Source organism: Protobothrops mucrosquamatus, unplaced genomic scaffold, assembly GCF_001527695.2.
Source record: "Protobothrops mucrosquamatus isolate PMUCROS unplaced genomic scaffold, P.Mucros_1.0 scaffold394, whole genome shotgun sequence".
Taxonomy (NCBI): domain Eukaryota; kingdom Metazoa; phylum Chordata; class Lepidosauria; order Squamata; family Viperidae; genus Protobothrops; species Protobothrops mucrosquamatus.
The window spans coordinates 154087-169501 of NW_015386725.1; the positions used below are offsets into that span (position 1 = coordinate 154087).

Genomic DNA, 15415 nt, shown 5'->3' on the forward strand with positions numbered 1-15415 from the left:
AGGGGCCATTCCATCCCTGGGGTCACTATAAAAGTCAAAGTCTCTGTGTGATCCCCCAGCATGAGTTGGATGGGCTAAGTAGCAAAGGTGGCTGGGATCCCCCCTGCAATGGACCCATCTAACTGGCCAAATGAAATTGACTTCAGCATCTTCACAGGGATTCCTAAGTTCCTCACCAAGGTTGGGCTTCTGAGGCACTGGTGCAACCCGAGTCCATTAGGACATTCAGGGATACCTTCCTCAGAATACCTGCACTCAACAGTTCTATGGTTCGGGTGAGGGGCGCAATGGGTCCACTTACCAGGGGTTCATCTTCCGAGTCGCTGTCAGAGGATTCAGGTGGTTTTCCAGCTGAAGCCGGTTCCTCTGGGATTCCGGAGAGGTTGGATCTCGAGACCTCAGTGCTCTTCATGGTGGTCTCTTTGGGTTGCTGCAGAGTCTTCCCAGGCTTCCCTCCACTGGCTCAGTCGGGTTTTCACACAGGAGTCTTCGAGTGGCATTCCACAGCTCGGTGCCCCTCCTTGCCACACTTGAAGCAAGCCGTCGAGCGTGGCATTGTGGGGGATGGCCTTGCCGTATCTCATTTTCCGCCTGAGGGGGAACATCTCCAGATTTGCCCCAGACATCACTGCCTTCGGGCTTGGTCGATCTCAGCTTCTTCGGCTAGGATACACCAGTCATAGAGTCAGTCTGGATCTCCTCTAGGAATACAGGCGTGATACAGGTCGTCGTTCAGCCCGTCTTTGAAATGGCCAGTAGGACATACTCGGGCCAGTTGAGTCTACTTGCTAGGTCTCTAAATTCCTCCGTATGCTCGGCTACCAGGCGATGACCTTGTCTCACCATTTTGATGTGTTCCCTAGCCTTCCAGTCAGCTAAAGGATCCTCAAACCTCCTCCATAAAGCAGCCATGATTGAAGTTCTACAGCTTGGGAGCGTCGCCATTATGCAGGGTCACCATCCACCGGATGGCTGCTCCCTCCAGGGCCATGGTTACAATCCTCACCATCCGTTGTCACTGGGGATATCTTGGCCATATTCCTCTATGTAATTCAGGACATTGGCTAGGAAAACCCCCAGTTGTTGAGGCGTCCTGCTGTATTTCACTCCCAAGGGTGGGAATTTTCAGCCGGGTCGGTGGGTTCTCTGCCATCTGGCCTGGTGACAGCTAGGGTTGCTCATCCTGGGGTGGCAACCACTGCCATGGCCTCCGCAGCCTCTGATGTGCTGGTAGAGAGGCCTGGGTTTGCCAACTCGCTCTCCCGACACTCTTCTTTTTCATCCCCATGGCTATTGAGCCTCGTAATGGATCTTCCTTCCTCCTCCTCCTTCAAGTCCTCTTTTAGGGACTTGAAAGCTTCCACCATCAGGTTGATGGCTTGCTTGAGAAAGCAGTCAGATCAGGCCGTTCTCTCGTCATCCTCCTTGCTGAGGTTGAATTACCTCTCCATCTCTAGCTTCCACCCCGGCTGGTGACTGCCATGCTTAAGGGTTACCTTCCTGACTTTTGCCTCCCAGTCTTCTTTCTTTCCAACGCCCATCGAATATCTTGGTTTCTCCCAACTTTCTCTGGTTACGGCCTCGTCAGGTGAACCAGAGGAATCCGAGCTGCTCTCGGTCAGGCCAGTCTGAGGTGGAGCTTCCCCTCCAAGATTGCCTTCTCCTCTCTCACCACCATGGTTCGACATTTTTGCATGGTTCCCGCGGTAGGGGTTTTCCTTCTGGTTTGACCACTTTGCAGATCCTGCCTAATGTAAGGACCCACCTCAATCAGTCCTCCCAAGAAAGCAGAATTCTTGAGATGGCATCATTTCAAAAGGAACTTTTATTGGGAGATGTTGACAGCAGGAATAGAAGACAGGATCTGAGCATTTCCTGCGCAAATCAAGTAATCAAAAGTGTCCATAGTAGCCCCACCCCAACTGTCCATCTGGACGATTCAAACAGGTCAATCCACAGGTGTGAAAGCACTGTGGGAACAGAATGATTAGGCGCCACTTCCAAGACTGGTAGGTGTGTGCGCTGTTTCTTCCGCCGCCGGAGATAAGACAGATGGCCAGAGGCACATTCTATTCTCATCCCGTTAGAGAAACATCAAGAGAAGATAGAACTGAAAACAAAGCAAAGGAAATACACATCAGCACCCCAAGCTTCCCTCCCTCCCCGGAGTTTGGCAGAACCTGGAAAGGATAAGAAAACCCATGCCCATAGAAAGAGAGGGTTCTGACAGGCACTTTGCCACTGACAGTGTTTACAGCCATCATAGTAGACTGAGATCGTGTGATCACCATTTGGTGTAGGGGAATCTGAATCTTTGGTCATATATTTAATAAAGATAGGGAAATGTATTTATTCATTTGATTTCTATAGCTGCCCATCTCAACAGGACTTAGGACAGTGTACATCATAAAACATAAAAACAAATTAAAAGCAGTTAAAGCAATACAAAATAAATATATGTGGTCATGGAATGAATACAACCAATAACAGTGAGAGGGATCCTAGAATCCTAGTGAACAATCACTTAAATATGAGCCAGCAGTGTGTGAGAGCAGCCAAAAAAGCCAATTCAATCCTAGGTGCATTAACAGAGGGATAGAATCAAGATCACATGAAGTGTTAATACCACTTTATAAAGCCTTGGTAAGACCACACTTAGAATATTGCTTCTGGTTTTGGTTCTTAATTATTGATTATTAAAAAGATGTTGAGACTCTGGAAAGAATGCAGAAAAAAGCAACAAAGATGATTAGGGGACTGGAGGCTAAAACATATAAAGAACGGTTGCAGGAATTGGGTATGTCTAGTCTGGTGAAAAGAAAGACTAGGGATGACATGATAGCAATATTCCAATATTTGAGAGGCTGCCACAAAGGAGGGGATCAACCTCTCAGCACTGTGAGGAGAGTGCCCTGCTGCCTGCCGAGACCAGACAGGCTGGGGGCTGGGCGTCGCCGCGCTTCTTTTCGGATTCGCGCCGCCTGGCTTAGCCTCTTGGTGCTGTGAGGAGAGCGCCTCGCTGCCTGCTGAAACCGGGCAGGCTGGCGGCTGGGCAGCATTGCGCAGGTAACATTGACTCTCACGCTGCTCATGGCATTCCCTCCCCCAGAGCCCACCAAGCCACATATGTGAAGTAGGTGAGGGCCATGTGCTGGCCACTTCAGGCGATGGTGCATTTCTTCATTCCTCACAAAGGGTGACACCTCCTCAGCTACGTTTCTTGCCTGTTTTTCTTCCTCCCTCATCTCAAATATTTTCCCACCAGGAAGGAAGGAAAGAAGGAGAGGGAGGGTCTGAGGGAAGTCCTGCCTTAGTCCTGTCCTGCTGCCCTTTCACCATCCCCTTGCCCCCTCTTCCTGGCCTATCCTGGAGGGTCTCTTATTCTATTGCTAAGGAAGCTTTGGATACAAAGCTGGGTCTACTCCCATGGAGAGGGAATGGGCCTCCCTCTGACTATGCCCTCGTACCCATCATGAGCAACCTGGCTAAGGAGAGCAAGCACAGCAGCAGCAGTCTTGAGGAGGAGGTAAGTGCAGCTGGGCACCCCCTTGGGGAAGTGGGGCTGGGCTTGGTGCTGCAGGTGCTCGAGGGCCAGGCTGGGCATTTGACCTCTGCTGCCCAGGGCTCTGGGCAGCCTGCACCACCAGCCAGCCCCCCCGCATGGCCTGAGAGGAACAGTGAGGCCCCTCCAGCGGACCATGCCTTGGCACTTGCCCTGGTCCCACCCCCTTCTGCCAGAGACCCTCAGATCTGTCCCACTCCTGCCCAGGCTCCCACAGGCATCCTTGACGCGAACGATGTAGACCTGGCCATGCCCATCCATAGGCCACACCCACTCCATCCACACCCACCCAATAGGCTGCACCTACCCTGGCCACACCCACCCGGCCCCCCAAGGGCAACTTCAATGCTGATGTGGTCCTCAATGAAATTGAGTTTGACACCCCTGCATTAGAGTGAAATGCTGAGTAAATACAATCTCAACAGCAATACAGAAGCAGCATCTGAGTAGTTAATATTCATTTGCTATCATTTGTTCCTCTGAAATGAGATGTTTTTGTCAGCTGCAATAATATTTCATATTAATTAAGTGGGTTCATTAACATAGATTCTGCCAGATTTTACTGTTATTTTTCTCAAGTGCAAAAAGCACATTTGTAAATAGGGAAGGATGTAAACAAGAAGCCATTTTCAGTATCAGACAAAGGCATACATGATGGGATACAGGTTTTTTTAAAGGGTCGCTGGACCTTTCTTCTACAGCTGCAGCAGCAAATGAACACAGCCACAAGGATCAGGCAAACAATTCCATTGGCCTACAGCCGGTTTGCACATCAAGGAGGCTGTTCCTCTCAAAAGTTCAGTGGTGCTGCTTGGAAGTCTTCCCAAGTCTTCGCTGATCCAGGCACACCAAGCCATGAAGAAATGCCATCCTTGCTGCCTCAAGCATTGGATCTGAAATATTGCTTTATGAAACACCCATCAGACTCATTCACACCAGAAGCTGTAAGAAGACTGTAAAATTATGAAATGATACATCCCCTATGTCAAAATTCTAAGAATTCTTTCTCAGAAGAATTTAAAAGCAAATTATCTTTCTAGTGGTCACACTAGCTAGGAATTTGAGAAACTTTAATCTCAATATATCTGGAGTGTACCAGTTTGAGAAGAGCTCTGTTCCCATTAACTGCGTGGCCTTCAGTTCTCTGTCTGTGATCTCTCTGGACTTTTGTCATCCTTAAACAGTTAATTTCCTTGCTGCTAATCTGTACATCCCTCCTATTCCTTTGATTCAAATTGCTTCCATTTCTTCAGTACTATATATAAAGCATGTATCTTTCACTCAATATTTCTTAAAACCCATTTTCACTGCAGGTTCCTATTTATTTACATAGAACGCTATATGTCAAAAGCACTCCATTAATGACCCTGGGTTGCTTTCAGTAACGGCAAAGGTATTTATAAAAACAACATTAAAACGCAACAGAGATGAAATAAAAACATTAAAGCAGAAATGTTTAAAGGAAAAAATATGTTTGAATCCCTTTCTAAACTCTAGTGAAGAGAGGGCTTGCTTGAACCCTAGTGATATGTATTCCACAATGTGGGCCCTAGGCCATCTCATGGGCCTGCTCACTTAATGGTTGATGCCAAATGCAACTAAGGCAGGAGTGTCCTACCTCTGGTCAAAGATAGCAGAAGACTAGGCAGACTTCTACTTGGTTGTGGCCATGTAAGATTATACACTATTTAGTTAGACATGTGGCTGCCAAGTTGGAAAGACTTACCAGAATGCAAGCAATATAAAAATATGTTTTGGGAAAGTATATGACAAAACTGAAATGGTATAGGGTTTCCTGCCTGAGTAGGAGGTTGGACTAGATGACCTCCAAGGTCCCTTCCAACTTTATTATTATTATAAAACGTCTTAGCACTGGCAGCAGGCAGCAAGCACTAAAGCTGTTTTATCTTGGGGTAAGGCTATGCCAGGGCTCTTTTCACCAGGTAAGCCATTAATCAGGTAAGTATTAAAGTAAGTATCTCTGCCACCAATGTTTTAGTGACTGTCCAGCATCACCACTGGATCATTATACTCCACTAGGGTGCAAATCTGTTCCTAATAGGTGACTGCAATCCCATTCATGTGTTTTGAATAACTTTTTATTTCCCGGTGAATCAAAAGAGCTGTGTCTGAAGATTTTATCAAGTTTTAGATATTTCATTAGCTTGTTCCAGATAGATATAACTTATAGGACTTTATATATATATAAAGCACTACAAGCTTATATATCAGAATTTAATTTGGTAGATATATGTGACTCAAATCCTTTGCAGCAAACATATAGTTTCCCCCCAACTTCATGCTATATTTCTTCCTGATTTGATTATTTTTAGTATATCAATCTTTAGTTGAAGGGATAGATAAAAGCTGTAGTAGCTCTATTGCAATAATTGTTCTGTGGCAGACTTTTTTTCAATTACTATAAGAAAAAGTGATTGTAATTATTCAAGATGGTATTTAAATACATCATTATTAAAATAACAATTTTTATAAAACAGATGAAGAGAGATATTAAGTCAATTCGCAGTACATATAAAACAACCTATACAATAATTATATAGTGCTTTATGTCAGTTAAACAGGAACTCATATCCCTTTCTATGCTTAGTACTGAAAAGCAGAGAATTTAGAATGAGTAGAAGGATCTGGTCAATTATTGGATTCTTGATTGAAACAACAAAACAATGTTATTTCTATTATCAAGGATGCTCGGGATATACAATGATTATGATTTAATAAATCACTATATTTTGATTTTTTTTTACATTCTACTTCAGATACTAGCAACTAAGAAATTATTATTTTTATACAATATTTCCCATTGTGGCTTAAACTTATGAATGTGAACTTGAAATCCAAATCCAAAACTGGAATATAAATATATACAAATATAAATATAAAGAATGAAGGATTTACCAAGCATGGGGTTAGGAAAAAATGTTTTATGATGGAAAGAATGTCACCCTGCATTTACAATCCTGAACTGATAAAATGTATCAAGCTGGGCATCAAAGTAATATTATTTCATGTGGTCGCAATGTAATGCTGTGTTTAAGAACCATATTGCTTTCTATGCATTATAGACATTTTCTTGTTTCTTTTAATCATTTTTATTCTTTTAAAGTCTTCTTTCTTTCCTTAAAGCAATTCCTATCATAGCAAAACCAATTCAAGTTTTCTAAAACATGTAAACTCTTATTTTCCTGTTTCAGGTTTTTTGTTTGTTTGTTTTTTTAAATTAGGATGTAACTGTGTAATTATAAGTTGCAGGTTAAATCTGCCAGAAACTGCAGACTATGTTACATAAATATACTGTATATCACAGGAAGCACTCTAGAAGAATGCATCTCCTCACTATATTGAAAAGTACAGTGAAGTATAGCTAGAACTGATGCCATTTAAAATTGTGACCTCCACCCTACTTCGTAAAGGAACTCTTGAAAAAATTCAGCAGTTGTACTTCTAGGCTCCCTTTAGGATATTTCTATAAAATGTACAAGAAACTGGAGAAGCATCTGTGCCATTTCTCTGTCACTTAATATTTGGCACCATCTGGTAAAAGACTCAGGTGGAACACCATAAATAAATCACCCTTGGATACAGAATTTTTGTTTTCATACATTAATTCCTGTGTCTTGGATTATACCAGGGGTGTCAACCTCAATTTCACTGAGGGCCACATCAGCATTGTGGTTGCCCTTGGGGGGCCGGGTGGGTGTGGCCAGAGTGGGTGCAGCCTACTGGGTGGGCGTGGATGGAGTGGGTGTGGCCTACTGGGTGGCGTGGCCAGTTCTACCTCATTCGTGTCAAGGGTGCCTGTGGGGCCCTGGGCAGGAGTGGGACAGATCTGAGGGTCTCTGGCAGAAGGGGGTGGGACCGGGGCAAATGCCAAGGCATGGTTCACCGGGGCAAGTGCCAAGATGGCCACCACAAAATTGTACATTGGCTCCTGGCTGGCCTGAGCCAGGGCCAAGGCAGCAGGGGCCGTTCCCTCACTGTTTCCAGGATGGCTTCGTGGGCCACATGAAACCACTTCGCGGGCCGCATCCGGCCCCCAGGCCTTGTGTTTGACATGTCTGGATTATACTTTCTCTAAGTTTTGATGCTAGCCATCACCAAATGAATGGGCCTCTCCAAAGTCTCTAGAAATTTTGTAACTTCAGTAAGCTTTGTTATACGAAATAAAAATCCATAAATCCATAAAATGAAATGTTCAGAAATAGAGCTGATTCTGACAAGTTCTATCTAGCAAATGTTTACCTTATTAACAATAGGCCAGTTTATTAAAAGCCTAAGTGTCAAATTTCACAGATTTCCTATCCAAACAGTTCAAGCCAACTAATTCAACTCCCTTTATATATATTCATGTCTCTGAATTATTGTATATATTATACCAACTGAATTGGTTAAACTTATACAATGCCTTAACAAATAAGCAAATAAGCAAAGGAGTGGTTGATCATTACACCTATAAAACAAACATTTTGCAGCTCTAATACCATACCTGGTATTTCAAACAAGTTAATTTGTAGTCGGTAGCATAGCTACAATATAAATGTTCTTTATTAAAAAATGGATGAAACCGTCCCAGGTATGATTAGAAAACATTTATACATGCTTATGTAGGATTATAATTTCTTTTCCTATTATTTTTTTACATCACTCCATGCTATTCCAAAGGGCACTTAGATTTTCAGGATCAGGTTCTGGATAGTAGGAATCAGAAAAAAACATTGATTTATGCATGGAATTAAACCTTAGGATCTCAGCCTCTACTTACATATTTTATATCTCTAGCTGTATTTACAGTGGATTCACTTTTGTCAATTTTGTTATGCTGCAGCCTGATTCTACAGTTGTTGAAATCCATTCTTTTTCTCATTACCCCATAACGACAAAGTGAAAACAGAATGTTAGAAATGTCGGTAAATTTATTAAAAAGAAAAAAACTGAAATATCATACTGGCGTTGAGTGTTCAGACCCTTTGCAACAACACTTGAAATTTAGTTCAGCTGCCTCCCATTTCTCTCGATCCCTACTGAAATGTTTCTACATCTTGACTGGAGTCAACCTGTGGTAAATTAAATTGATTGGACATGATTTGGAAAGGCACACACCTCTCTACAGAAGGCCTCACAGCTGACAATGCATACTGTAGCAGAGCAAAAGCCATGAGGTCAAAGCTTGTCATATCCTACCCCAAAAGACTCGAGGCTGTACTTGCTGCCAAAGGTACTTCAACAAAGTACTGAGTGAAGGGTCTGAATACTTATGCCAACATGATATTTCAGGGTTTTTTTTTCTTTTTAATAAATTTACAGACATTTCTAACATTCTGTTTTCACTTTGTCATTATGGGGTACTGAGTATAGATTAATGAGAAAAAAAAAAGAATTTCAACAACTGTAGAATCAGGTTGCAGCATAACAAACTTGACAAAAGTGAAGGGGGTCTGAATACTTTCTGAATGCACTGTATCTACATTCATAAGGGAAAAGGTAAGGTTATTATGCATTTAACTTTTCAATAGATCGGAATGGAAAAAGTGAACATATTGGAATTACTATATTTAAATATGATTTAACAGAATTACATCTCCGTGTGCTGTAAAAACAAGATAAGTTCAAACTGACAAGCAATAGAAACGCTTTAAAAACTTGAAGTTGCATTTACCTTGTACTAAGACTGGCAACTTTTGTCCCTGGAGGGGACTCCAATCCTTCTCCTGGCTTTGAGGATTTTTCTCTGTTCATTTGCTGCAGTATTGAGTTCAGTTCACTAATAACATTTGCCTTTGGGCCTGAGAGAGCTGGGCTTTTAATTTCTGTGACATCGCCCCAGAGCTTAGAGGTCCTTTGCTGTACAACAGTAGCCATACTGGGCTGTGCGCTGATTGGAGGAGGAGGAGGAGGCGGGGCTGGAGGAGGAATAAGAAAACTATCCACAGTTTCTTCAATGAGTGCATCTTTATAAAGTGCATTGCTTTTGTGGATTATGGGCTTCATTTTTGGCTTAGGAGGTACTGGGGGTTTGTCCACCAGAAATGTTTGCCCATCTGCATAGACTGTACAAGTATCCAAGTTCTCACCACCTTCAGAGGACAAGGTAGAGATGCTGGACACAGTTGAGATAGTGCTGGTTGTCTCTAGTTGATGGTCACTACTACTTCGACTGTCCACCTCTTCAATCCCAGAGTCAGGGACATTATCAAAATTTTCAGGGGGTGGCAAAAATGAGGGAGGCAAACAGTTTGAAAGACCCCCTGACTTCTTACTGTCTAATGAATCTGAGGGCTGAATAGGATTAAATGAAGCAGGCAGAGTTCCATTTTTTCGCTGTTTGACCAAGTCTGTTAGGGCTGAGACAGAGGCTGGGACTGAGTTGTCATCAGGAATATCAAAACTGTTAGCAAACTCTAAAGGAGGAGGTAATGGCTCAGTAAAGATAAAGTCTTCATCAAGATCAACCGAAGCAAAAGGGGGAGGGGGAATACGAAATGGCAAAATGATCGGATCATCGATGGAACTAACAGCTACAATTGTTTTGCAGGACGGGGACGGTGGCGGAAGCACGCCAGGGTCATCCAATCCACTTTCTGCTGCTTCTGTCTCTTCCTGCATCTCCGACGGAGGCTTTTCAACATTCACCTCCATCTCAGCACTTTTCTCTTCTTTCTCAGGTTTATCGCTGGCTTGTGCTGTGTCCACCGTATGAACCATGAGCAAACCGGCTGACTTTTGTTGTGAGGTATCCACAATATTTATTAGCATGTTCTTTTTCTCTTCAGGCCTCCTTTCTTTTGCAGCATCCATCTCATATTTATTCTCCGTCTCCTGGCGCCTCAGTGGACCACGTGTATTTTGCCTAGCAATGGTAGCTGTTGCTGGAAATGGAGCTTCAACGTTGGGTTTCATCTTTGTATCGATGTAAAGGGGCTTGTTGAGATCTGCTTTGCTAGAGTCTCCTTTCCCTGGAATCGGCTGGCTTTGCTCTTTCATGGCTCTGTCTCTGGCAGAGAGGGCAAGGGCTAAAGGGGAATTGGGGTCCAGTATTTTCCCTGTCAGGGGATGAACATAATTATCTAAACCAGTATTTTGGGTTGTCAATGCATTGTTCTCAGAGCTCGCTGTGGTTTGGACTGAAGAGTTTGGTGTCCTTGCGTCGTTTTGGTTATTTGATTCGCTACCATTGAAAATATTTTCGGTCTCTCTAGGTGCTGGGATAGGAGATGGCGATACAAGCTGCCTGAAGCCCTCTTCATTACCAAAGAGCCCTTCATCGCTAAACTTAGACTGTCTCATACGTGGAGTTGGAGGGGTTAGTCCAATATCCTCATCTCCCAAATCTGTGGAAAGGAAAGCTGGAGAATTGCGCCTCGCTTCTAATCTTTTCTCCCTATCTCTCACCGCTCCAGCAATAGCAGCTGCAAAGGGGCTACTGACTGTCAAGCTGTCTTCAGGTCGCAGCTGTCCTGGTTGCTCTGAAGACTGGGGGTCAATCTCCATGCTGCTTCCTTGACTGCTTTTCCCACTGCTGCTGGTGGATGGCTCTTTCACGATAATGGTCGGAATGGGAATGGAGCAAGTTTTTTCTGGACTGTCCTCAACATTAGATTGTTTCACTAGCATTCCCTTCCGTCGGGCTGGCTTGGCTGGAACATACATCGCTTTGCTGGCTATTCTTCCAACTTCTGAATAAGGATTCTCTGGCATCTGACCTCTCTTGTTTCTGAAGTTGGCCTGAGTTGCGGCATTTCTGCTGTATAAGTCCTCAGAATCTAGAGAATAACGGTCCATTTCTCTCCGGTAATACATGCTTTTGTCTCTGATCACGGTCCCCATGATTTCAGACCTACCTGAAATAGCTGTCTTTGAACCTGAATTCTGATTAAAAGCAGGCTTAATTGTGCCATACATTCTAGATACTGGAGATTTGGGAGAGTTGTAAAGAGAAGGAGAAGGAGGTGGAGGTGATGGAGGTAAAGCCTGTGGCGGAGGGGGAATATCTTCTGAAGTATCTGGCATTGATAGACTTCTAGTAAACTTGAGCATGGGAGGAGCCAAAAATTGCCGTTCTTCTTCTGTTACCCCTTTAAAAAAAAGCTATAATGTTTAAATTGTCATTTCTTTCAAATCCAACATAATCGTACATAAAATAAATGTAATATTATTTACACTGTGAATCATACAGTTTTATAATATGTCTATTGTAGTATTACTGTGTTAGAACTTGATTCAGGGACTTTTCATTTATCTTTTGTGTACTGAACCTTGTAAATTCCTGCAGACAATTGTTCTTTTTCTAAAGCGTGCATAAAAAGAGATCATGCAAAATTAAAAAGAAAATGAAGCACTTTAAAAAAACATGTATTTCTGCACTGGGACCATTAAGGAACAGGTTGCTACGCATGAAAAAAAATAAAAATTCATAATGCATGACAAAAAGGATAATTTAGAGGAATTGTGAAATGTTTATCCAAATATTATAAGAACTGATCCATTAAGGCTGCTAAATGTTGAATGAGATTCTAAACTTCATGCTGGAAACTTAGAAGTTAAGTATTAATCAGGAAAAGAGGTTGCATAGCATGTTGTTTAAAATTTTCCAGCAGAACACCAAAAACCAGTTCTTTCATTGTATTAACTAAAGTTCTAATCATCACAATCCATTATGACATTTAAAAAAAATTAGTTCCAGGGTTATAGACAAAGATAATAATAAATTGATATTCTCATATAATAGCAATTTATTATAAAAGAAGATAGTATCTCTTACTGATGTGTATATAATATCTTACCTATTGATTTTTGTCTTCTTACTGTACCTCGTGGCACACCCAGAAATGGGCCTTGAGAACTTCCAGGTACTGTTGGTGGCATCACAGCAATCCCTTGTCTTTCATACATGGACTAGAAAAATAAAAGAAATAATGTTAAAATATTTAACATACAATATTTAAATTGTGCTTTGACATTTAGCATTTATTTTACATGAAATCATCTACTGTATATTTCTTCTGTGCTTTGCTTGGTTGAGTCCATCCTGTCCCATCCTGCTGAGCTATAACAGGAGTGAGGAGCTGAATTTTTCCCAATGGCTAGATAGTTGGCTGAACTATGTCAGGGATAAAGTTTAAGAGAAGAAAAGCCCATCATACAAAGCCTTGCTACTTTGGCCCCAAAAGTTTCATCCTTCTGGAATGTTCTACTCTTGTATAAACCTTTATGGTGCATGGAAGAAATAAACAAACAATAATTTGTTTCAATCCATGTATGAAGAACCAAATCACTTTTTTTTAATTCAGAAAAAAGTGAGGAATTCTCTCCGAAAAAGTACTCTGCGCAAAGAGGCAATAATCTTTAGATGTCTGAAGAAGGAAAAGCTACTGGAACTATGAATGATTTTATCTAGTATTCCCATTTTGCAGGGGAGTGGGTAAGGGAAAACGCATTGCGCTCTATTGTCAACTTAATGAGAACCTTCAATGCTTTGCCTTCTAAAAAGATGCAGAAACTAGGATAGAACACAGGAAGGTCTTTATAGATGTTTAGCCCTGCTATATGTTAACCTGGTAAGCTTTTTTTGTGGCTGTGAGAGTACTGAAAGGTGTGAGTCATTAATTGCCATAAAAGTTTGGTGCTTTTAAAGCAATTTGAAAAATCTGAGCCACGGTTTCTTTGTTTCTTGCTTTTAGCACTCTGCTACCACTTATAATGGTGGACTTGCAAGACATCTAGAAGAAACTCGTTCCCTATGAGAGGAGGAAGAGAAAAAGTGGTAGAGTACAGGATGCAATCTTGTATCTCACGCCCTTAGGTATTTATCATTCTCTCCCTTTTGCAAAGCATTTCATACTCTATTCGGCTAGCTGAAGCAGAATATCAGAATAACAGAGTTGGAAGGGACCTTGTCAGTCTTTCAGTCCAACCTCCTGCTCAAGCAGGAAACCCTATACCAGGGGTAGGCAACCTTGGCTCTTTTATGACTCGTGGACTTCACCTCCCAGAGCATAGCTGCCTCAGGAATTCTGGGAGTTGAAGTCCACGAGTCATAAAAGAGCCAAGGTTGCCTACCCCTGCCCTATACCATTTCAGACAAATTGTTGTTCAGTCTCTTCTTTAAAAACTCCAGTGTTGGAGCACCTGCAATGTCTGGAGGCAACTCATTCCACTGATTAATTAATTGCCACCCCCAAACTTTAATACTATTTGAAGATTAGGGTGGATTCCAGCCTAATTAAACTAGATTCAGAAGCAGGAATTTAATGCTTTTTGTTTCCTACCTACTATGTTGGAGATGAAAGATTTCTCAGTGATTCTGAATAACTTTCCATATTTAAATGAGAAATTTCCGGGGGAATTTAAAATCCATATATACTCATATTTTAGTAATGCACAACAGGAATCTACTAGGCACAGTATTATGAATAGTAAAAGAGCAGCACAAAGAATTGGGCACTATTTTTCTGACCTTTCTCTATACGTTTTTGATTAGCCCTATAATCGTTGTCATACAGCAATATTTTGCTGATAATACTGACAGATATCTTCGGGAGCAATGCTATAAACAGCACAGCCATAGTTATCCTACCAATACTTGTATTATTGTTGAATCTGCACACATTTTCAGTTGGAAGTGCAACTTGTCTCATCAAAGCTGCATAGAAGTCAGTGGGGAAATAAGTTTCATAGCTTTCTGACAGGGAAGTTTTACTCTGTATCCTAAGAACAGTTCACTTTTGGGGTTTTAATTTTGAAGGTTTTGAGGCTGTCCTCTTGTACAGACACAAAACTCAATTTTTTCCCTTAAAGGCAATTATCAACACCTGTTCATTTTATGATGTAATACATGTGAAGAAAGTGCAAAGTACTCTGGAGAGAAGAAAAAAATAGGCTATAAGTACTTGTTCATGCAACCAAAAGCAAAGGACCCACACTGTGGCTAATAGCAAGTATCGTGTCATAAGAAAAAAAAAGGTCAGTTTCAAAATAAATAGAAGGGGCGTTGTCTTACCTGAACGCCTTTTCTCAGCACGGAGATGGAGACTCCACCATTGGGTAGTAGACTGTATTCCTGCCCAATCAGATCAAGTCAGCCAAAGTTGCCATGCCCGTCCTGGACTGTTGATCTCCAGTCTTTGACGCGAGCGTAGCCATTGACTGACAGCAAGACGTTGTGGCTCACCAAACTAACTGACCCCATGCTTATACAAAAAGTACAAGGGAGGGAGGTGGAGTCTCCATCTCCGTGCTGAGAAAAGGCGTTCAGGTAAGACAACGCCCCTTCTCCAGCACTGAGATGGAGACTCCACCATTGGGACATACCAAAGCCTACTGTCCCTGAGGGTGGGTAGTAGACTGGTCCCGAGTGGCACTTTGGTGTAAAACCTGTTGGAGAACCCTCCTACCGAATGAAGCCTCAGCAGAGGCAAACTTATCAATTTTATAGTGCCTAATGAAAGGAGAAGGCGAAGCCCAAGTGGCTGCCTTGCAAACTTCCTCGATGGAAGCCTGAGTGGCCCATGCCGCTGAAGTAGCCGCGCTCCGTGTGGAGTGGGCGGTCACACCCCGCGGAACCGGCAACGACTCAGCTTTGTAAGCTCCGGCGATGCATGCCTTTATCCATCTCCCAACAGTGGAAGAGGACACTTTCCGACCCTTGGTGGAAGCGTGGAAAGATACAAAGAGGGCTTCCGATTTCCTGAACTCCGCAGTCCGTGAAATATAATGTTTAAGGGCCCTGCGGACATCCAAACAATGCCATTGCCGCTCCAATCCATGTGACGGGTTGGGGCAGAAATCAGGCAGCACTATCTCCTGTGACCTATGGAATAGGGAATTAACCTTCGGAAC

The 15415-nt window shown here is 42.6% G+C and overlaps 1 protein-coding gene across 1 annotated transcript in view; it reads right to left on the bottom strand.

Moving 5' to 3' along the window:
- The window catches only part of SHANK2 (SH3 and multiple ankyrin repeat domains 2), a 141007-nt gene that overhangs the window by 8346 nt on the left and 117246 nt on the right, over nt 1-15415 (bottom strand). The window contains exons 8-9 of the mRNA XM_015816010.1: nt 12361-12472; nt 9237-11652 (exon numbers count right to left, since the gene is read on the bottom strand). Of these exons, the coding sequence (XP_015671496.1) occupies nt 9237-11652; nt 12361-12472 (2528 nt within the window). The remainder of the gene's footprint in view (nt 1-9236; nt 11653-12360; nt 12473-15415) is intronic.